The sequence below is a fragment of the Poecilia reticulata genome, linkage group LG11, assembly GCF_000633615.1.
Source record: "Poecilia reticulata strain Guanapo linkage group LG11, Guppy_female_1.0+MT, whole genome shotgun sequence".
NCBI classification, from domain to species: Eukaryota; Metazoa; Chordata; class Actinopteri; order Cyprinodontiformes; family Poeciliidae; genus Poecilia; species Poecilia reticulata.
This window is the reverse complement of record NC_024341.1, coordinates 14,612,340-14,635,016: the sequence shown is the minus strand read 5'-3', so window position 1 is coordinate 14,635,016 and position 22,677 is coordinate 14,612,340. Positions and strand designations below refer to the sequence as shown.

General features: G+C 40.1%; 2 protein-coding genes across 3 annotated transcripts in view; both read left to right on the top strand.

Moving 5' to 3' along the window:
* Positions 1–15,984, top strand: part of pag1 (phosphoprotein membrane anchor with glycosphingolipid microdomains 1) — a 59,227-nt gene extending 43,243 nt beyond the window's left edge. The window contains exons 5-10 of the mRNA XM_008422045.2: positions 208–265; positions 3,783–3,879; positions 4,906–5,075; positions 5,235–5,666; positions 12,020–12,076; positions 12,661–15,984. Of these exons, the coding sequence (XP_008420267.1) occupies positions 208–265; positions 3,783–3,879; positions 4,906–5,075; positions 5,235–5,666; positions 12,020–12,076; positions 12,661–13,002 (1,156 nt within the window). The 3' untranslated portion in view covers positions 13,003–15,984. The remainder of the gene's footprint in view (positions 1–207; positions 266–3,782; positions 3,880–4,905; positions 5,076–5,234; positions 5,667–12,019; positions 12,077–12,660) is intronic.
* A 1,605-nt stretch (positions 15,985–17,589) lies between these two features.
* The window catches only part of znf704 (zinc finger protein 704), a 69,284-nt gene continuing 64,196 nt past the window's right edge, over positions 17,590–22,677 (top strand). For both annotated transcript variants that reach the window (XM_008422044.2, XM_008422043.2), the window contains exon 1: positions 17,590–19,332. In XM_008422044.2, coding sequence (XP_008420266.1) covers positions 19,072–19,332 — 261 coding nt within the window. In that variant the 5' untranslated portion in view covers positions 17,590–19,071. The remainder of the gene's footprint in view (positions 19,333–22,677) is intronic.

Genomic DNA, 22,677 nt, shown 5'->3' with positions numbered 1-22,677 from the left:
AAAGCGAACAAAGAGGGTGTATTTTTTTTTTCTTTTACCTGAAGGACAAAGTCCTTGCATTCCTGGTTAGCAGTGTACACATTAGAGGCTGAAGCTTTTTAAACCAAATCTGTTATTTGATCTTGTGTGATAGTCAAAACAATGAAACTCACAGTTCTTTGCTGCACTTATCCCTCTATTGTTTTTTTTTATACTTCTCTCTTTCAGGCAGAAGAAAGTAATAAATGGAACTACTACAGGAGACCAAGAAAACCTTGTAAATGGAGTAAGTAGGATCACAGAGTTTTTACTGCATTTTAGTACAAATACAAAGTATGATCTATGTTCTTGCAGCAGAGTTTCTCTTTTCCCTGCTCATTCTTAACATATTAGGATAAACTAAGGTATTTTGTGCCCAGTTGAATACAAAAACTAACCGGTAAAAAAAAAAAAAAAAAATTAGATTAAAGAATATTTGTCTGAGAAGGTCCAGCTGATTGTTGTCTTTGCAGTGAGTCTGTCTCGAGCTAGCATGAAGGTGACACTCCCTTTAAGCAGGAGAAAACATCCAGCGGAAGCAGGCCGTCTGAAAAACCAGGTGTTTCTTCTATGGAAAGAGAGATAGTTAACAATATTGATTGCTTTGCCTGGGCTTCATTCTGTGAAGAAAACACAGCTAAATGCTAGGAAAAGGATACTTTCTGTGGGAAAAATCAAGAAAGAGAGGAAGCATAATTAAAAGTAGTTTTAGCATAGCCAATGACTTCTTCCCTGAAAGAAACATAGCTACCGTATTTTCCGCACTATAAGGCGCACTGGATTATAAGACGCACCTTCAATGAATGGCCTATTTTAAAACTTTTTACATATATAAGGCGCATAGAAGAGATGCTAAAGTTACGGTTGCCACCCGTCCCGTCCGTTCTCTACAAATGTGGATGTGTAATAATAAAGAAATGGTCCCCCAGTACTTTATATAGTAGGCTGCCCCAGTCATTGTTTCACTCGCGGTGTTGGTGTTGCGATATTGTGCTCAACTGCTTTCTGGGTAACACAGACCAACCGACACGCTGCCGCCGCAGTCTCTGTCTCTCTTCTCTCCCCGGATGAATATCTAAAGCCACTTTGTTGACATAAAGAATGTCAACGAAACAGTCCGACTTGGGTCGGCGAGGAGATCCTTTCGTGACTGGGCCGGGGCGTGGCCGGACAATGGTGACCCTTCTCCGTTCGCGCACAGCATGTTCGTGGAGAACGTGGTGCTAAATGACCCGCAGACGACCTGATGATCAGGTCGGTAGGTAGATAGGTCAGTCAAACTTTATTAACAAACCAGCGTTCTGACAACTATCCCAGCATGCACCGCGCGCTTTTTCTTCTACGGGGGAAAATGAATTTGCGGCTGCTTACCGTAGTTGCTAGACCTGTTGTGGCTCAATATTGGTCCATGTATAAGGCGCACTGTCGGCTTTTGAGGAAATTGAAGGTTTTTAGGTGCGCCTTATAGTGCGGAAAATACGGTACATACCGAAAACTCAACTAAAGCACTTTCAATATGAACAACAATAGAGAAGATGGTAGTTTTATCATCACCAAAAGAAGCATAGCTAAATTTGTAAACAATGGTCAAAGATTACTTTCAATGGGAGGATTAAGAAATCAAAACATGACAATAATAGCAGTGATAACTTCACGAGTGTCTATTTTTCCAATGAGATGTTGCTAAAGACAAGCATAATCAGATATACTTTCAATAAGAAGAAAAACAAAGGAAACCAAAGATAAAGGCAAAATTATTGTAAAACATTTCTGCAATCATGTCTATCTCTTCAGTACAAACACAGGTGAACTTTCACTGACATTTCCAGATCAATTACTTTACTGTTGCAAAGTCTCTCAATTCTGTGAGACAAAAAGAATTATACAGAGTATTTATTAAGGTGACCTTGGGCAATTGTTTCTCTACTAATAATTAAATGGTGTTCTCTTTAACAATACATTAGTTATTGGATACTAATTACCAAATAAATGAATAGTCATAGCCCAGTAATCAAAGCACTGTTGGACTTGACAAATCTCCAGTTTTCACAGCCTGAACTGCGTCTTCTCGCTCTTTTATTGTCTCTAATTTGGTGGCTTTATCGTCTGCATCGGTCTGTCGCATGCAGTCCTCTGTGAAAACATCCAGCAGAGTGCTTTTTTGCATTTGATTGATATCTTCACCCCAACCTTGTGCACAAACATAATTTACCAGCTTTCCAGATTGTTACAAGAGGTGCCCATTTGTATAACGGACCATGTCAAAGCCTGGCAGGGTAAATGGGGGTCTTTGTCTGTGAGCATGACGTGCGTTTCCTCTGTCACCTGCAGTCTCTCTGCATTGAAATTCTCTTATGCCTCTGACTCTTAATATATTTGCATGTTCTCTGTTACTGTGCTAAGGGCGATTTCTCTTTCATTTAGTCTGCAGTCGGTTCTATGAGACACAAGAGATGAAACACCATAACTATGAGGTCAAATAAAACATGACATGACGACGACATTTTCTTTTACGTAATGCTGTAGACGACTTTTATTAGCGATGTAACAGAAGACATGATTGTTTAAAAAATGTCATCGTGTTTTTTGTCTTAAGAGGACAAACAATGGCAAGACCATATGAAAAATATTGGGGTTATAAAACGGTTAAAACATTACATCATTGAAACCGGCTGCTGTTGGAGTGTATGGCCACTAGATGGGGATGTAGAGCTTCTTTTATGCCCTCCTTTCACACACAGAATGAAAACAACAAACCTAAACAAAGAACCATCCAGCTTGACACCTTTTGGTGATGTTTTCACATTTTCTGAACTCTTTAACTGAGGAACTGCAGAAACAAGACAGTTTGAGCAAACTGCACGTTAACAAATCTCATCTCTGTTTTTAAAAACTGCATGCCACATCCTGTGATGATTGGTATACGTGTCTGCAACTATTATTTATGGTGGAGGCAAACTTTTAATGCAGGCTAAATAGAGATGTCAATGTTTGACAGGCCCGCATGATGTTGCTGCAAGGTGCTCATATTTAGGTGCAAGAACAGGATGTTCAGCTGCTGGAGCATCCTTGTGCAACGCTGACAACTTGCCACTTTCAGAGATATTGCTCAGTGTCACTGTGGTTTTTGTGGAAGGAAGTTTGGTAAAGCAGGGCAACAGATTTTTGTGTGGCTTACCCTTCTTGGATGAACTTTTCTAATCTTCTTGACATAGTGTTGCTGTCTCAACACAGCCGATCTTAGATCAAAGAAAAACATGAAAGAAAATGTGTCCATCTGAGATTTTTTTTTTTGTCATGTTTATTTTAAAACATGCCAGATGCTGACGATTTCTCAAAACGCAAGTCCCCATACATGCAACACGCCTGATTAAGTTAGAATTTTCCTTTGTTTTTTTATGCAAACAGAGAATGTTAACTATCTATAGAAGTCTTTTCTTGGTAATCAAGGAAAACAGATGCTTAATTAGGCATGAATAATGTTTAGATAATGAACTTAAAGTAGTGTGACCAGAATAGCTCAGCGAAGCGGAGATTAAAAGGCAGGGAAGCATGAAACAAAATGAATTAGTGCTGCAAATATGAGCGAAATATCCAGAAAGCTGGAGAATCTTTGTAGAAATCTGCTCCTCTTTATTCTGCATTGCGCAGATGTGTGAAAGCCAACCATTTTGTCCGAGTGGGGACGAGCCCCGATTGATTTTTGCTCCGCAGCGAGGTGAGCTCTCTCTGCAGTGACAAACATCTCATCCTTTGTTGTGCAGGTGTCGGAGAAGGAGATGGTCAGCCAATCAGCAGACAGTCCAGTGACTGACGCAGCAGTCAGCAGCTCTCACAACGGTCCTCTAACCAGCGGTACAAGTAAGCAGAGACATTTAGCCTCAGAGCTGTGAGCCATCATGTTTCCGCTTCAACTTCTGGATGCTGTTGCTTAGTGATACATCTATGGAACCTTGTAAAAGTATTAATACCCCTTAAATCTTTTCCCATTTTCTCACGTTAAAGCAACACACAACAAAGTGTATAATAAATCCAAGAAAGAGTAGATCACAGCTTACAAGTAGAAGGAAAATTATCTATTCTTAGACATTTTTGTGCAATTAAACATCTAAAAAGTGTGTTTTGTTTCACTTCAGAAAATATTTAGAGATTCATTAATATTTCTAAAGAATGGCAAAACTTTATACCCAGACATTACCACTGTCCTTAACTGAGTGACTAGGCAAAGAGAGCATTAATCTGCAGCTCTGGTGGAGCTGCAGAGATCCACAGCTTAGGGAGGGTCATCCGTTGTTGTGCACTACACAAATTTGGCAGTTTTGGAAGAATAGCAAAGCTTGTTGAATTGTAGAAAGAAAGCCAACATGATCTTCCCCTGGAATTTTCCACAAGCCATGTTGGCAACTGTAAACGTGTGAAAAGCGCTTTGGACAGATTAGACTAAAATTTAGGGTTTTAAAACATGCATCTTGCTGTGAGAATGCTTTTCTCCAGCAGGGATAGGGAAGCTGTTTGAGAGTTTGGGGGAATGAACAAAGCAGAGATGCGTCGTTATTAGTAGCTTACAGTACATAAAGCACATGTGACAAACTCGATGCCAGCGGGGTTAAATCTGGCCCATCATAGCTGTTTGAGGGCAAAATGGAAATGAGTTTGACACCCCTGTTTAAGGATTGACTGCTAAAGTCTTAACAGAATAGCTCACCTTTTGGTGGTTCAGTGGGGGGGGGTCCTGTTTTGTCTGCAGAAGGGGGCCCACACACTTTAAGGATCATAATGTTATGCCTGGTTGCTGTACGTTCAAGTATGTTGTAATGTGACTGAAAAGGGAAATAAATTCAACATGCAACAGAACAAAAATGTAGCCTCTGTCTCTTCCTTCGACAGTCCTCTCAGACACACAAGACACCAGCCCTCAGTTGTCTGAGGAGCTGCTCTCCAGCCAATCAGAGCTCAGGTCCTCTAAGTGTCATCAGGACCGAGAGCTTCCCAGCCTCCCTCCTGGCAGTGCCCCCATGGAGGACAGACCCCCAGCCTCAGGAGACAGCACTTATGAGGTCGGCATTTAAAGTCACCTTACGTTGTGTTTCTATTACGTCTGATGTTCTTGTCAGTACTGGTGAATTAAAGGATGTTACAATGAGAAACCCAGAAGAATATGTGTTGCTTTGTAAACTCACACAGCAAAGTGACAAGTCTGCCTCTGTGGTATCCAGGTGGTGAAGGAGATGGAGGTGGCATCCCGCGACGTCAGCGTTGAGGACTCTCTCTACGAGACCGTCAAGGAGATCAAAGACACCTCGGTGCAGCCTCGCCTCGCCAACGGTACCGTCCAGCCGAGCCCCAATGAGCCTCCACCTCAACCTCCCGCCCTCGTCAACGGCCACCCCAGCCCCTGCACCCCAGAGCGGGTGCCGCTGAGCGAAGGGGTCGAGTACGCCTCTGTTGACCTGCGAAAGAAGAGCCGACACAGCGCTGACATGGAGGCCAAAAGGCGCTCCGATAATGCCGCCGTTCCCTCACGCAAACCTGTGGAGGAGCCGGAGGAGGAGCCGCCGCCGCCCATACCGAAGAAGGTTCTCGACGAAAACGACAACCAGCCAGCGGTGATGAATGGCGTGGAAGGGTCTGGGCTGGACAATGGAGAGGTGAGGAATTTGTTGCACACTAAGCAAGATGATTTTACATTTCAACGGTTAAAAGCTGAAATATGTCACTTTTATAAGTGGGGTTCATTGTTTGTTCTTTTTGGAAATATCTGAAAAATTGTGGTGTGCATTTGTATTTAGTCCCCTCGATGATTTTTAAACACCTTTTGGTTCAGTTAGCCCATTTTTCACAGACTACCTGAAGTTCAGTCAGATTTTCAGTAACCAATCTTTTTCCAAGTCTAGCCACAGACTCATGATTGAATTTATGTCTAACCTTAGACTGCACCATCATTTCATCCAAACCACTGAATCTCAGACTGAATTTTAAGATTGTAATCCTTCTGGTGGATAAACCAACACATACATCTCAAATGTTTTGGAGTCTTTAAAGGTGAACTCTTTACTTGTGTGACTTCTGACAGCAATTGTTTGGGGTAGATTTTATTTATCATAGAAAGGGGCCTGAACACAAACGCATGCAGATTTTTTTTCAGATTCCATGTTTCCAACCCATATATAAATGTCTTTTGACAATATAATTATGTAGCACTTGGCATTTATTGAAGTTTAGTTGGTGGTTGTTAAGGAAATATGAAAAACAAATCAAGGGGTGTGAATACCTTTGCACATTTAGATAAAAAAAAATTACTCCAACAATTTTGAGAACAGTATCCTTCAGGATGACCATCACTGAGCACAAAGAGTGAAACAAAGAGCTTTGATGATGTCGAAGAGAAGACTAAAATCGGGAGCCGGAGTTAGAAAAGCAGGAGGAGATGGATGAAATAGAGGTGGCGATGGCGAGATTTACTCAGAAAGGCATCGAAAGGATTGGAAGGCATTAAGGAGAAAGAGTCAAGGGTTTGAGGTGAGAGATGGGAGGAAAGAAAGCGAGAAACGTGAAGAAGGAAAACGCAGCAGCATACAGATGAAGTCCTCTGTAGCAACGAGCGAAAAGTAGTGAAGATGGTGGGATGATAAGGAAAAAATGGCACTGAAGAGGAAGGAGGTATGAGAGAGAGAGAGGGAGATGTGGCGGTGAAGAGATGGGAATGATTGAAGAGGTGAAAACCGATAAACATCGCTGTAGTGTCAGGAGCTGAGCAAAATACAGCTGCTCTCAAGAAGCTACCTCTGGCATGCCAACAACACATCACATTAACAAGCTCATCACAGAGAAACTGCTTGATGAGGCAACTTTTCTAATTTAAAAACTCTCCCCTGAAGTTATACGTGTTTGCTTTTATTCACATTCCTTTCCCTTCCCCCTGTTTTAAATGAATGATGTGGTTTGCCAGTTTGTAAAGAAAAGCTACATTTATTTGTTTCTGTTTTAGCTGTAAAACTAACCTTTGGGGAAAAAACCCCACAATACTTTGTCAAGAAGGCATCAAAACTCAATGAACTTGGGATAAGTTTCATAAAAAAGAGACGGGGTGATTTCTGTTAAAGGTTTGCCATATACAAACAATAGAGACCCACCCTGCACCAGCAGTTTTGCGGAGGGTGGGGGTGGGGGGGTCATGTGTATATCTATATTATATATCTAGTTTATTTTGATGAGTGTGTAGTCCATGCAGTCTAAATGTTATTCTCCATAGAAATTATAAAACATTTGATTTATGCGTAAAGACTTTTACCTTGAATTTAATCTTCAAATATATATATTTTTTAATCTTTAAATGTAAATGTTGAAGCAGCTGAAAATTAAAAATCCTCCTATGCTATTCTGCTATCCATCCATGTTCTGAAGTTGTGGAGAGAAACAAAAATACAGTCCCCTGTAGCATTTTAAAAATGTATTACAGCATGTTTGAGGTTCACATTAAACCTACAAAGTCAATACTGTATATACAGTCAGTTTCACTCGTACTATTTGATGCAGTGATATTTTGCAGCTTGTTTGTTAGACCTAGTTTGTAGGTGTTTCCCCCCCCCCCCCCCATTCCCTCGACTCCTGCTGAGAGGTGGGAAACATCGCAGTAATCAGTGATATGGCAGTCTGTCATCTAATTTGATTCCTCCTCTGAAGATCTAAAATGTGTCACCACTCCCCCTCTGTTGCCCCCAACTGCCTATGTGGCCTCTCTATTGTCAGTAGCAGCACAGTTTTTCTCAAAGATATTATTATTATTATTATTATTGGTATTATTGGTTTTCTCAATCTAATGGGTATTATAGTCAGAGTGGAAAAATAGTTTATTATTCTTTGATGTATCTTTAAGTAAAAATTGTAATCAACCAGTTTCCTCCTTGATCACTAGGTCAGCATTTGACGTACCTTTTTGTTCTTTATTAAATTCATTTTAAAAAGTACTCCATACGCAGCAGTGGAAATAATGCAAATTAACTCTTATATCTTAGAAAAAATACATTAAATCTATTAAGTCTGTTAGCAGGTTAGAGCTCAAAGAACACCTAATGATTGCATGATCTATCCACATTATCTTAAGCTTTATATATGATATACATAAGTTGTTTTACAGATATTTTTCCAACTTGTTTGTCTGTTTATTACCATGTGGAAGTCAATGTGTTAATCGTTAGACAGCAGGAAATGATCCCTCTCCTTTACCAGTGATGAACCCTGATCTAGCAAGCTTCTGTATATCTCTATTCTTCTAAATACTGGCGATAGCATGTACACACATACACACACATAACTACAAATATTATCTTTCATCCAACCACTAACAAATGGCTACAGCCACATGTGTTTTGCTTCTCCCATCCCCCTAATATCTCACACGCAGATAGCACAGCGTGTGTGCTTACATATATTCTGCTGCGTAGACGCCTCAGGGCTAATGTAAGGTTAACAGTGACTGTTTACCGCTCCCTGCGGTTTACACCCATGTATGACCAGGATGCCGACTGCCATTTGTCTTGTCAGAACCGGGTATTCTTGCGTCTTTGTGAGTGTTGACTGGCTCCTCGGACCCCGTCTGTCAGTTACCCAGACTTGATGATGGATGATCTGGGCCGTAGAAACTCCTCATCTGTCTGGGTCCTCTTACACACAGACCCGCTGACGGACAAATCATCTGTGAAAACACTGCAACGTCTTTATGTAAATATTTTAAGAAAAGCCCTCCGATCAGGCGGCTGCTTTGCTGAACAGACAGGCTGTCTTAGAGGGCCAACCTCATTTGTCAGCACTCGATGCAGAGATGAACAAAAAGCCCTTAAATAATGTATGTTTTTAATTCAGCAGTGTGATCTTGCTCTGAATTTATTTATTTATATTTTAATCTAACCTTTAATTTGTGTTCATTTATTCAGTGTTGCCCAGAAATAATTGTTTTACTAAATTTTCGGTTTGAGGCGCTTGATGGAAAAATTCTGCTCTGATCTGCAATCCAGATGGCGCCAATGTGAAACAAAAAATGATTTTTTTTCCCCCCTCCGCATGTCACCTCATTGCAGCTGTTAAGCATAGCGGATGATCTGTGATGCTGTGGGCCTTTGTAATTGAATACATGGATCTACTACTGAACTGAAATGTGTTTTTATTGGGTAATTCATTCAGATATGGATAAAACAATATGGACAATTAGAAGAGGACAAAGGAGAGGATACTGGATGATATAGAGAGACTATATGAATACAAATTATCTAAGAGCCCTTGCTTTATTGTACAAGTGATTTTTTTTTTCTTTAACATTTCATAACATGAAATCTAGTAGATGAATGCACATAAACAAAGTAGATTTTTTTTCTCAACTCTTTAAGAAATGTGTGCTAGTAAAGAGATGAATTTAACTTTTTTTACGCATCTCTTCTAGAGGTGCCAGTAACTGTGCAGCATGCACTATACCATATATACTTACTGTTTACTGCACACACTAATGGATTTGCTGTATGAATTGGTGCAAACGGGGAAAACACTCCCAAGCAGCTTCAGTTTCTGTAAAGCTGCAAAGGTGAGCATTTATTGAACTGTCATATACAACAGCAGCACATGTTTGCAGCGGCTTGATGCCTGTGGGCATGTAATGTGAGAGGCAGGAAATGAATTTGACCCTGCTGGTGGGCTGCCAGGTTATACATATGGGATGCAGTCCAGAAAAACGGTGATCTATTCATCATTCAGCACTGCTGTGGACTTGTCGCGAAACGGAGTCATTCTAACATGGAAAAGGTATTTGCTGCGAGATGTAATTTATCCTTTCTGTATCACCTTAGCTTTCTTAGGTCTTTCCTCCCGAGTGACCACATACACGCTCAGCCTAATGCGCTCAAACTGATTGATGTGTGCGTCTGTCAACAAATACGTCGCTCATGACTGACGCGCCGACACCTGGGCCGTCCATCACATGAGGTGGTTGTAATCAGCTTACCGCAAAAGCCTTTCCTGCACGCCTTGTGTGTTATTAAAGCTCCTACATGCATGGAACATCAACGCATACGCCTAATCTGCTCTCACTTCAACACACACACACAAGCACGCCACATTTTATTGTTAGACGTCAAAATATTTATCGGTTAGGTGCCGGCCTCATTTTGAGCTGGCGAAAGACTAACTTCTCTGTGTGCTTTTATAGTTACTACATATGCATGTATATATACATTTGTTGTCTGTATACAAACCAGATTTTACTTGAAGATTAAATGTCCACTTTGATTAGCATAAAGTTTTGAGGACTATTTCACTCTGAGACACACTTCCAGGCTGTACTGACTGGGCCAAGAGTTGCCTGCATCCTTGTTTTTCTATAAATATGTCGCCCCTGGGGGCATCCTGCCTAATTGGCTGGCTAATTAAAGTGAAATGACAAAGACGTCTGCTGCGTTGTTGAGCTCAGGTCGGATCTATAAAAGTAATCATGTCTCCAAATACGTGGCATCCATAAAGTAGTCGTATTGATTTTCACGCTCCGGGGAAGAAACACACGTGAAGACACTAAGACGTACAGCTGGGCTGAACAGTTTGATGGATGAACTCTGTGCGCAGGTTGTATTCTGCATGTTGGCGTGTGGTCCGAACAAAGAGGTGGACGTAACTAAAACAAAGGACTGCACCTCAGCATCCATCAGCTTTAACCTTGGGAACTCCAGCCAAGGACCTAATTTAAGTGTCCAGACAAAAAACTCTGTTTTTGTTTCTCTTTCCGCATGATGTAAACTACTTAGGTAATGCCGGTGGGCGTATCGAGATCCTTGTTAGTTCTCCTGAAGTGCTTCGTCTGATGGGTTTCGTTGATTAATGGCTACCTCATCGATCATAAGACAAAATGGACAGAGGGCGTGCAGAAAAAGCATCCCTCTCCCTGTCGCTCCCTATTGACTTTAACTCAATATTTTTGTTAATGAATGGGTGGTTATATACAACATTAGTTTCGAATGTATCGCAGAAGATGCAGAACATGTTTTCGACTTACACCAGAGGGGTTAGTTTAGAATTTCACCATCGATCGGCTCCAGAGCGTTCCAAGGCATTCATACAGATTTTTTTTTTCTTTTTTACCAGAGTATGCATTTTTCAGAAGTGGTCGATATCTTGATAGCATGTTTTATTAATACAGCTCAATAAGAAGTGCAACTCTTCCTTAATTGTGTTCCTTCAAAGTTGTTGGGGAATGTCTTAGTTGGCTTTTTGTTGTTGCAGTCGGCTACTTTTAATCCTTTCTAAGGAGGCTGCAGATCAATTCTCCCTTTCAGCAGGTCATGCCCTTATTTTGTGTCCACATTGGCATTTCAGCCCAACCTACTTTCATTTTGTACCTGTAAACAAATCGTTTCATAGCCGTGTCTTAAGCATTTGGCTCAAGTAAAGAAGAAAATAATAAGATTTCTCTAGGTCAATTTATATATAGTGTAGCACCATAACCACTTTTTGTCCTGCAGTATACAGTTAGCTGATTATTGATTACTTAAATCAAAGAAGTACGAAACTTTCATGTGTGTACAAATTGACTCACAGTCAGTATGAATCACCTAGTGTGAGGTTACTACTTATCAAACGCAAAACTTTTGCTTGTGGAAAGCTGGTGTTTCAAAAGTTGGGTATGAAAACCTTGTTCCAAAAATGTTTAGGTGCGTCAAGAAAAAAATCTGTACCAAATTTTTTTTTACCCCACAGAAGTTGGACGCAAAACGTTTATGTTCCAGAAGAGTACCGTAGTCTGAAAACTTTTTTGTCTTGGCAAAAGTCAGTATCAAAAGTTTTTAGCTTTACAACAGTCTATTATGAAAACTTTGTTGTTACAAAAAGTTGAATCTACCAAAGTGCAAAATGGCAAGGAGGTGAACACAGCCCTTAAAATGTTACTAAAAGCCTCTTTGGAGTGGCTGTTCCTTTCCTACCTTTGCTCCCACGTTTGAATCCGTTTCTCTGTATTTCTCCACAGTTAACTTCCCTGTCTCCTCCACTGGAATTTGAAGACCACCCACAATCAGACAATGAAGTAAGTGTGTGCAACTTGCTTATTCCTAAACCTGAATGTTTCCTGATCCGAGACAGCAGCGCTCTCTAAATATTTGAATAGTAATCCACCAACAACCTGAAGTGCTAATGATTAAATCAGTCTGAACAGCATTTGGTCGTCTCTCGTTCAAAATCTGAAATACTCAGATTGATCAAAGTCTCAAAGAGTTCTCCAGTAGCATATCAATTTACCCCAGGTAGGTTGGGACCCTTGTCTTAAAACGCAGTTTCTGATTCATTAAACCCTATTTTTATTTTTAGAAAAACTAAATTGGAGATTTTTCACTTAGGACTACCATAGTATTATATTAGCTTAAAAACAACTGCATATGAACTAGTCAAATGTGGACTCATCTACAGATCATTTCAAGCACAGTTTATGATTTTTGAAACTTGGATTGTAAAAAAAAAAAAGAAAAAGAAGAAAGAAATATAAGAAAATTGGAGTTTGTCCAGAAAATATTTCTAAAACCTTGTCTTGTCTCAAGGTCTTGAACCCCATATCAAGTACCATATTGTCATCTCTTTAATGTTCCTTTCTTCTTCTTTTTTTCCTCGTTTAAGTCACCGCTGTACTCTACTGTTAATAAGACGAACTGCAACCAGGCTTTTAGCGAGGACGATAAAGAGCACGACTACAGCAGCATCGCAGAGATCAAAGGTATTGTCCCGAACTCGTCCTCCAGCGACCTCTACGCCACGGTCCACGACATCTACGCTCAACCTGACGAGCCCCAGGCGGGCGAAGAGCCCCCTATGGACAGCTCAGATCCCGGCTACGAATCGATCCGCATCCCAAAGACTAGTAGCTCCGATGACGATCACGGAGCCGGGAACGGCAAGCCGGAGCCCGACTACGAGAGTGTGGGAGAGCTGGGCCTCAGTCGGGAGATGTCCCGTCTTTGAGTCGACTGCCTCGGCGTCGCATCTTACAGTAGCACTTTGAAGCAGCTGCTCGGGATGCCTTTGATGCAAACTGCTTCTCACAGTTTCCTTATCAAGTGTACATCTTCTTTGCAGCTTAGGTACGGCTTATCATATCTGAACCTTACTTATCAACCAGAGCGAGACATCGGTACTGGCAGGCCTTAAAAGCTCTGGGTTGTTAAAAATAATCGCAACATATTCTGGTCAACAGAGAGAGGAAAAGAAAAAAAAAAAAGATTGATCTAGTGCCATATAACTTGCATAAAAGTCATTCACTAACTGTATTATGTGAAGGTTAGATTATTTGTATGGCTTCTCTGCAGCAGCTAGTTTTTCAAGCTTCTAGATAACAGTCATATTTTACTGAAGCATCAAGCAGCATTTTTCTAGGCCTTCTTCTGTCAAGTTTGCGGCACCTCCACCGTGCATTCTCACTAGATGTTCCTGTGAAAGGGGTTCTAGCGGAAAAAGAGTCAATTAGATGAAACTGAGACTGCTACCTTCTTTAGCGGGCTTGACATTTGAAAGGTTGGAAACAGTCACTGCGAAGGAAAAAATTGTTTTTCATTTGAGCTTTAGAGTTTCATAGTGCATTTTGACCTTTCTATAAACTTTAGGGCCCACAGCAACAGGTTTTGTACAAATCATATTGTATTTATTGGAAAATGTTTATTATTGTGTAATTGTGAAATGTTTCTGACTGTGTCTGTGAGAGGATTTTATAGAAGTTTCTTGCGTTTTCATTGAGATACTAAATGAAAGTTAACAGAGGGTTTGATGCCACTTACGTACGCATTCCTTTCATTTTATTGTCAAGATGTCAGCTTTCACAAACTTTGAAGTACTTATGTGTTTTAATGACAAAACACACTTGCCTAAATGTATTCTTTAACAGGTTTTTGTCTTTTTGGTACAAGGGACAGTCTTCATCTTGCTTCAAAGCACTTGAATTATTTTAATGGTACTACAGAAACCATCACCACAGTTCAGTTTTTAAAGCACCTTCAATATTTATTAGCACCTCTAATAAAGAAGTTCACAAAGCCTTAAAAATATACTCATTTGTATTTCAGGAGCATAACTCCACTCTGAAATTTTCACAATAATGTGCTTTGGATATACGTCTTACCACGTATCTTGTGTGTGTGACAAGATAAACACTTTCTTCGCAGTATTGAAAAGCGTAAATATATTTTTTGACTTGGATAAGAAAGAGAGAAAAATCTGGAAACCTTTCTGGAAAATAAGTTTCCAGATTTGTTTTATTATCTAAAAGACAAAACCTCAGAATGTCTGAAAAATTAGCCCTGTATACATTTATCTTTGATTTGCCACATAGAAATTTAGGCTTCAGTCGTCCTTTTTATCGTTCATATGTTTTTATGTCGGTGACAGAACCCTTATTTATATGTTTGCCCAGAAATTTTAAAAAAGCAGTTTCACCTTATTACCGTTTAGAAGCTTTTAGATCAATAATTTCACATTTATGTGGTTTTCGATACCACAGGGCCAGCAGATTGAAAGTTTTGCAGATTGCATAAGGTCACAAGCTGCTTTCCAGAATCTATGTTTAGTGTAATATAATGCAATCTGGGTTTACAAGGAGTTATACATTTTTAAAAGATAGGGTGATCTATGTTGTCAGAAAAACTGTGAAATTGTCCTTTACCACATCTCTGAATCAAACTTCAGCATTGGGATTTTTAGGATCTGTGGATGATCACACTACTAATGAAATCAAACTAGTGAGATGTTTTTTTACTCCAATGTCCAAAATGTTGTAAAACCACAAAAAATATCTACAAATGTGTTTTGAATGTTGTAGATTTTTTATTTTTTTTTTTATTGTAGGAATTGACACTCCTTGGGTAAACATGGGGGCTCGTTCAGCTTAGATTTTTCCAACGCTTTTACAATACAAAATTGATCTGACTGTTTCTATGGTAATCTGTAGGTGGATTGCTATTTTGTTTTCCTGTCTTCTAAATATCAACACGCATCTGGCTCACGTGAACTGTATGTTCTCTTGTCTTTCTCAAATTAGAGTGCCTCAGTGAAATTTGCTGATGCCTCACACCAGTTATATCGCAGGGAAAATTGGATTTCCCTCTATTAATATTTTTAGTATTATTTTACATTGCTATTTTAATAAATATCACAGGTTTAAGTAAGTCTCCAAGTAAGTTTAAGTAAGTCTATTTATACTATGATTAAATTTAGTAAAATATACATTAAAAATGAATCAGTTTCACTATTTGTAAATCTAATGGGACATTTTACAATATTTTTTATAAGCCAAATAATTACTACTTAAATGTTTTTCTCCTTAACTGATCAAACGTTCTCAAATTAAAGGCTGAATTTTTGTGTGTGTGTGTGTGTGTGTGTGTGTGTGTGTGTGATTATGCTACTCCATTATAAGATGCATTTATTTTTAAATCTTTTGACACATCTTTAATATGGGTGCCAATGAATCCAGAAGGTTTGTAAGTGTAAACTTTGAGCACATGATGCATTTTAGACCCATCTACTTAGCTTGTACTGACAAAATGCCAGCTAAGGTGTGTATATAGTAAAAGCACTATTTTAACCAACTGTTATTCACAGGAAATGCTATGTAATCTTGTACCTATTTGTGAAATGTCAATTTTTTTATTTTTTTTATTTAAGAGCAATTATGAATGTCCATCTTGTTTTGTTTTTTTTTGTTGTTGATTGTAACAAAGTGGCAACTAATCAGATGTGAGTGTAGTGGTACAATTATTTTGGTACAAGCATTGAAAGATGAGTTTGGTACTTAAATTTGAAAAAAAAAGTCTTTAAGTATGTTTACTTGGTTGTAATTTTGCTGTATTTTTTTTTTTTATCCCTCTTTGCCATAGTATACTCCCCTTGCAGAAAATTACTGTCAGCTGTTTCCACCCACATCCAAATATTAAAGTGTTACAGTATCTCCAGCTAGTTTGTTTCATGAGACATGATGGAGCTTGTTGGTGTTTTAAGCACACACAGTCGGCCTGTTCTGACAGGTAATCGATTCTTAAATGATGCACATTTTTAAATATTCTTCTAATGCTTGATCTTTGAATGAGTCCATGCATTTCAACCCCGGTGCTACAGATAAAGACCAGTAAGAAAGTACACATTTCAACAAGAACGTAATGGTGAGTGTTATTTATACCCTCCTGTGTAAGAAGAGCAAATATTTGAGGGTATTGCTCCCCTATGCAGTAACGTAGCAGCATATCAGGTAATCAGATTTAATGTTGTTCTCAGAATGCTATAAAGGACCTCTAAGGAAATGCCAAATGGAGACGTTTTAGTGCCAAATCTAATCAGGACAACATATATTAGTAGACCTAAACTCACTTCTGCTCCTTCTCCTCCTATCCTGGTCATATAAACACAGATTTTCCCCTGCAGGGAGGGTGGGACTAGTTGAGGTTTACAGAAGTGCACCCCTCCCTCTGATGTCTTTTCTTTAGCTCTAGTCCTCCCCTAATGAGGCCGTTTGTTCCTCCCGAATAGGCAGCAGACAACTCTGTAGTGACACCCGCCTTTGATCAAAGGGCAAAGCCCGTTTTGGCAGTTACTGTCACATCTGCTGCTGCGCCACATTAAGTTTCCAATCTTTACAAGTAAATATTTTATCACATGAATTCTATTAAACAATGAAATGAAATTTGTGATTTGTTTTTTTTTTATTTATTATTCTGAGCAGCACTCGCAATGAGCTTTAGACTATGATTTTTGAAAAAAAAATCATTTTGGATTCGACGATAACATAGAGTAGAAGAACTGATATTGAAGTACACATAAGTAACCATTCCAGGTTTTCCAAATGAAAAATTAGTAACATTCGTCCAGTTCCTAGCATCCTTGCACACCACAAGTTTCCACGTATTTTAAAATAATTTTGTGTGATTGACCAACACAAAGTAGTGTACAATTGTAAAGTGGAAACATGATGCGTAGTTACTGACATTTTTCTGAAAAATCTGAAAAGTGTGGCATGTGTTTGTATGTAGTGCACTTGAGTCAAGACTTCATAAAACCATCTTTCGCTGCAATTACATGTGCAAGTCTGGGAACAAACATCTTTGGCCATTTTTCTTTCCAAGTTATCTCAAGCTCAGTCTTTCCAAGAATTATTAATTGGCTGACTGGGTCATTTTAGCGCATATATATATATATATATATATATATATATATATATATATATATATACACTTTGCTCTGAAGTTCAACAATTATTACAACTTCACAAAATGATCATGGAGAGTGTCATACTTTCTGGCGCGACGCCTCCTCTGGCTTCTGGGAGTTGAGTAGTTGGAAGTGAATACGTTGGTGTCCCAGAACTTGCTGTCAAGGCATAAAATTGCAAAGTCTAAATTATTTTAAGTTATGTTTGAGATATACAACACTTATATATAAACTGAGAATACTTGATTGTGCTGTAAAATGCCACGATATACCTGTAAAATACATAATCCAGCCTCTTTAACTTTAATGGCCAATGGCCTCAGTTGAAGAAAAACGTACACGGGGTGAATAAAATCATTTAAGACCTTGGTTTTATTTGAGCACATCAGAAAAAAACTAAAAATGGATCCAGTTCACCAGGAGAAAATGCTGGTGGAGTTATTGTGAAGCAAAACATGACATTACATCATACCCCTGATTTTTTTTACAGTCCCAATTCTGACAACTTGTGCGGTTTACTAATGGACAGGCAGTGACAATGCTAACAGCTATTAGCAGTGCATGCTAATAATATATATCTGCATTCTCTATCAGTGGTAGTTGGTGATTAGCAGAAATGGAAAAGAAAAAAAAGCATTTCAGTTTTTAGACTGGTCAGTGTTTGAGTCATTCTTGTCTGGTTGCAAGTTCTTTTACTTGTCTACAAACTTTCTGAATTAGTATAAACTTTTCTCTGTGTGAAAAGAAATGGGCTGTTGGTGGCGGAGTTTGAGAGGGGTGGGGGGCATCAAATCGTGCCAGAACCACCACTGGTTGACTCACTAATACATCCTCATGCACTCCATTTTATATTTCAACCAGATCACAGTAATTTATGACTCCCATGGTACTTTAAAAGTAGGTCACACATCCATCTTTAACTAGGTTAAGGAATAAAGCTTGTCTGTCTGGTCTACAATTTTTTTTTTTTTTCTTGTAGCCTAAATATCCCCTTTTCCCACTTTCCATCTTCCATCCACCCTCCCATCTCGTTTCCTTTCCATCCTTGCGTCATTGTTTTGAATGGAGCACCCTTCAAGAGTTGCATTACCCTCCTTTGCAGGAAAAGGGGGAGCGGTGGGGGCTTGTGGAGGCGTGTGCTTCGTCGTCCAATTGCAGCCCGTCTTGGCTGCCGGACCGCACATGTTTACAGGCAGCGATCCGCCGGTAAAGGCCCCGCTCGGTCGGAGCAAAGAACGGACTGGATTTAGACCACAGTCGGAGCCAGAGTCATCAAACGGTATTGTCTTTATCATTTTCGACACTTGAAGCAGGTCGGCGATGTGTTTTGCAGGGCAGAATAAAATAATTCGACGTATTACGAGTTGCCTGCCTTTGTCCGGGACCTTTTGACTTGATTGTGTCGCCATTTTGTTTAATCGTGAACGAATGTTGTTACGGCTTCAGAAGGTTGTGATCACTCCGCGTTTTTCCGCCGCCCCCCTCGCAGCTCGCTGGGAGCAGTGGGGAAAACAAACAGGTCGAACGGAGGAAGATTGGTAGCCGGTTAGATGTGGAGGCTGTTTGGTAGCGAATGGTTCGTGTTTATGCCGTATGGTGCTAATTCAAAGTTCTGCGGCTTGAGTCCCCTGCATTCGGGACGCAGTTCGGAAGTTTTTGCCTCCCCCACCGAGTATGTTGTCGCTTTCCAACATTTTCGTCGAGGTTGTTGGAGCGCTTAGTCTACCCGCTGCGGTCTTGTGCCATTCCCGACGTTTTGTTCACCGCCGGCCGTGTTTCGACGTTTAATGAATTAAAGTTCCTGCGGGGAGCGCTCTGAATACGGCGACACACTCGGCGGAGATGCACACCAGGCGCCTGGTGAAGCGGTCGATCCTTGGCAGCCGCGTTTATGCGACGAGCCCGACTGGGGACGGTGCCCCGGTGACAGGAGTGGTCCAGGCTGTCAAGCAGGAAAACAGGGACGCGTCCGCCGCTGGACCCCGGCGCAGCGTGTACACCGTGCTCCTGCAGGACGGAAGCCTGAAGGAGTTCTCCGAGGAGGAGATAGCGGCTGGATCCAACCACACAGCGGCCAAAGGACCGCTCAAGTCCAGCCTGAAGGTGTGTGTCTGCCTCTCTATATGTTTAAGGACGGAAAGGGCCCCGACCGGCGGGCTGCGCTTCACTGTTGTGCGGTGTTTTGCAGCGTTTAACCGCTTCCTGCACGGAGCGGATTTAACGGTGTCAGCCACCAATGCCTCTCTCTGCAAATTTAGTCGGTTAAAACCAAACATGCATCAGTCAAAATATAGCATAGATCCGTTTTGTTGCATATTTTGTCAAATAATGTGCTGTCATGACATTTGGCGATGACACATATATGGGACAAAGAGGGCTTGATGGGGCCTGCGCAATGTTTATGTGGGCTGGAGGGTGGGTAATATGAAGGAAACAAACACGCTCTGACTGCAGCTGCAGCGTTTTGGACCGACGTGAGGAACTCGTTGTACAATTTTGCACTGAACAATAATCGCATGCAATTTTGTGCATGTAACATTTAAATGCATATTTTTGTCGAATTTGCGTCGTTTTGGCACATTCATTCATTTAGTATACAGAATAATCACTGACTTTATAGCTTTTGCAAGCACAATGCTCTTTTATTTTTGTTCAGCACTTTGGGAATACTTGCAGTTTTTTTGAATTTGCTCTGTAAAATATTTTACTTTTTTTAATGATAGACCGCAGGTTCATGCTTGAACTGCGCCCTTTTATTCAACAACAGTTGAATAACAAAAATGTAACGATGCTCTTGAGTCAGAGATTAGAATTGGCCAATGTTACTTTGACCAGGAAAAAAAAATCTGATGTTTTCCCCTTAGTTTGAATGCATCAAAATTATCAACACATCACATTTTATTTAGTGAAAAAAGCCAATTTGTCATCATCTGAATTGATACTGAAAAATTGGGCCAGGTAATTATTGATTTTTGTATCTCTACAATAAAATAAAATAATAATAAAGATGCTTTTTTTGTGTTTACATAAAATACAGATTTCAGGGCTCAAGTTGTTTTTTAAAATTATTTTTGCACGGGGTAGATTAACTCTTTAAGTATTTTCAATTTTTTGGCTGAGATTATCAAATTCAATACGGATTCCCTGCAGAACACTGAAGTTTCCCTTAACTTATAATCACAGTCACATTTTTTTTTTCATTGTTTTCAGTGGGCACAACACTGACCATCTCCCCACTGAGAGGACCTGCGTTATGAACAATAGAAAACTTGACTGGGGTCTCCCATAGGGCGTGTTGCTCTGAGCAGTGAGCGATGTCGTCTACATACAAATATAAACGCTGTGAATGGGACATCATGACGCCAGGTTAGCATGCAGCTACATTGCAATTCCGTTTTAAAATATCCAAATGTGAGGCAGGCAACGATGCTTATCTAATGGCAAAACTTGAACGATAAAGAGTGTGTGAGCAGGAGAAACCAGTTGAGTGTTTTCTGTTATGGGGAAAGCTTGTGTTATTCTGTCCTTACAGTAAGGGAGGGACTGAGGAATGAGTAAGACTGAGTAAACAGCTATTTTTTTTTTCACTCAGAATTGAATTTCTTTTCCCCTCGTGTTTGTTTATGTCAGGTTTTGGTGTCACAGATGAAGTAACATGCTTTCTATTTCTGGAGCAAAAAGGAAACCTGTGGTCACTTTTGTTTCCTCACATTTTTGACTGTCGGTGGCAGCATTTAGATTCCAGACCCTCTGTTGCAGACGCTTATAAATCCATTACCAACTTAACTCCTTACAAAACCACAATTTTTTTTAAGATCTTGATATAACCTTGGAGACATCGCCAGATGTTTGCCTTGTTTTTTTTCTTTTCTTTATTCATACTTTGTTCATTTTCATTGCAGTTTTGTGGAAACAAAAGCTGTTGCGCTGCAGCGCTACAGCCACCAGTGCAAGCAGAGTGCAGCTGAGGCTCGCTGCACAATGGTCAAGTCTCTTTCAGCACGACTCAATTCCCACCGAGGTCGAAAACAAGCCATAAAGCGAGGAGTAGGAGGAGTCTGCCCGTGCAGTGTGTGTAGCTTCACGTGTGGCTCCGTGCTGCCTATGGTGTGCATCAGAGTGTGGTATGGCTGTAATTTCCCTCTGGTGTGTGTTATTCCTAAGCCCCAAACTTCTCGAAACCTTGGATTGGGTCCTGTTTTTGAGAGCTTGCAGCCTCGTTTGAGCAGTAGCAGCTGTACAGCCAATAAAGCAGGCACCCTCAGGTTGGCAACGGGTGGCATGCCCCAAAGAATCTGGATGCTTGGCACCAAGCCCAGTACTGCAAATGAATGCCCCCTCTTTTTTTTTTTTAGGGGGGCTGGTGGGTAAACTGGGTGCCACTTGTTGACTCGTTCACTTGCAAAAGTATGTTTTGTACCTCAAGCAACAACGATTTTTCTTGATGCTCAGTAAAAAAAGACCAGCTTGTTTTTGTGTTAAGCGCCCGCCAGCGCAGGAGTCAACGATTGTTGACAGAGGCTGAGTGACTCTTTGTTCTGACGCTGAGGTCCCAGGCATTCCAGCGCCGGCTGTCTTAATTGGTTGGTTGAACAACATCAGGATGAAAACCAGTGTGAACAAACGTGGGTGTGAATGAGTCCTTTTTTTTCATATTTATTATGCATCACAATTATCTGATAAAACTCTGTTATTACTTGCATATTAAATGTAGTTTTTGTGGTGATGGGTACAGATAAATCCATCACGGAGAGCTTTTTCTGATTTTCATTTTTATCTATGAAGGTGAGCTGGCCTGGCCAGATTTTATCAACATGCACTTTCATATAAATATTAGCAAGAACCTGCTGTAAGCCCCATGATGACGTTTGAGGATTTTCAGAGTTTTTTTTTTAGCGTCTTGTGGTCTTGATTTTGGAACAAACTTGCTGGGGCGCCCTAACCTGTCCCAGACAGCTGTGTTGAATGTCATCCACTTGTAGACAGTTATCCATATAGGGATGTGGCTGATCTAAAAAAATATATATATTGTACAATCTTTTTAAATTTCTCACTAGTCATAAGGTGAGAAACTTACTCTGCTTTCTGAATGTGCTCAGCCTTGCACCTTAAGTCCAAGTAGCTGTTGTTTGTAATGTAAAAGCATTTAAACAATCTCCAGTACGCATTTGCTAAGAATGTCTAAAATACAAATTCATTTAAGAAAGATCATACTGCCTTGTAAATTCTAACAAATAAATATTCTACTTTTAAACAGCTCAACCTACAAAAACAATAAATGCTCACCAGTGTCAGCCTTTTACGGTTCCTGTGGATGCTTCTTTAACTTTCTTTGAAGCACAGATATTTGAATCTTTTTTTTATATAAGTATATATATATACAGTGGGGCAAAAAAGTATTTAGTCAGCCACCAATTGTGCAAGTTCTCCCACTTAAAAAGATGAGAG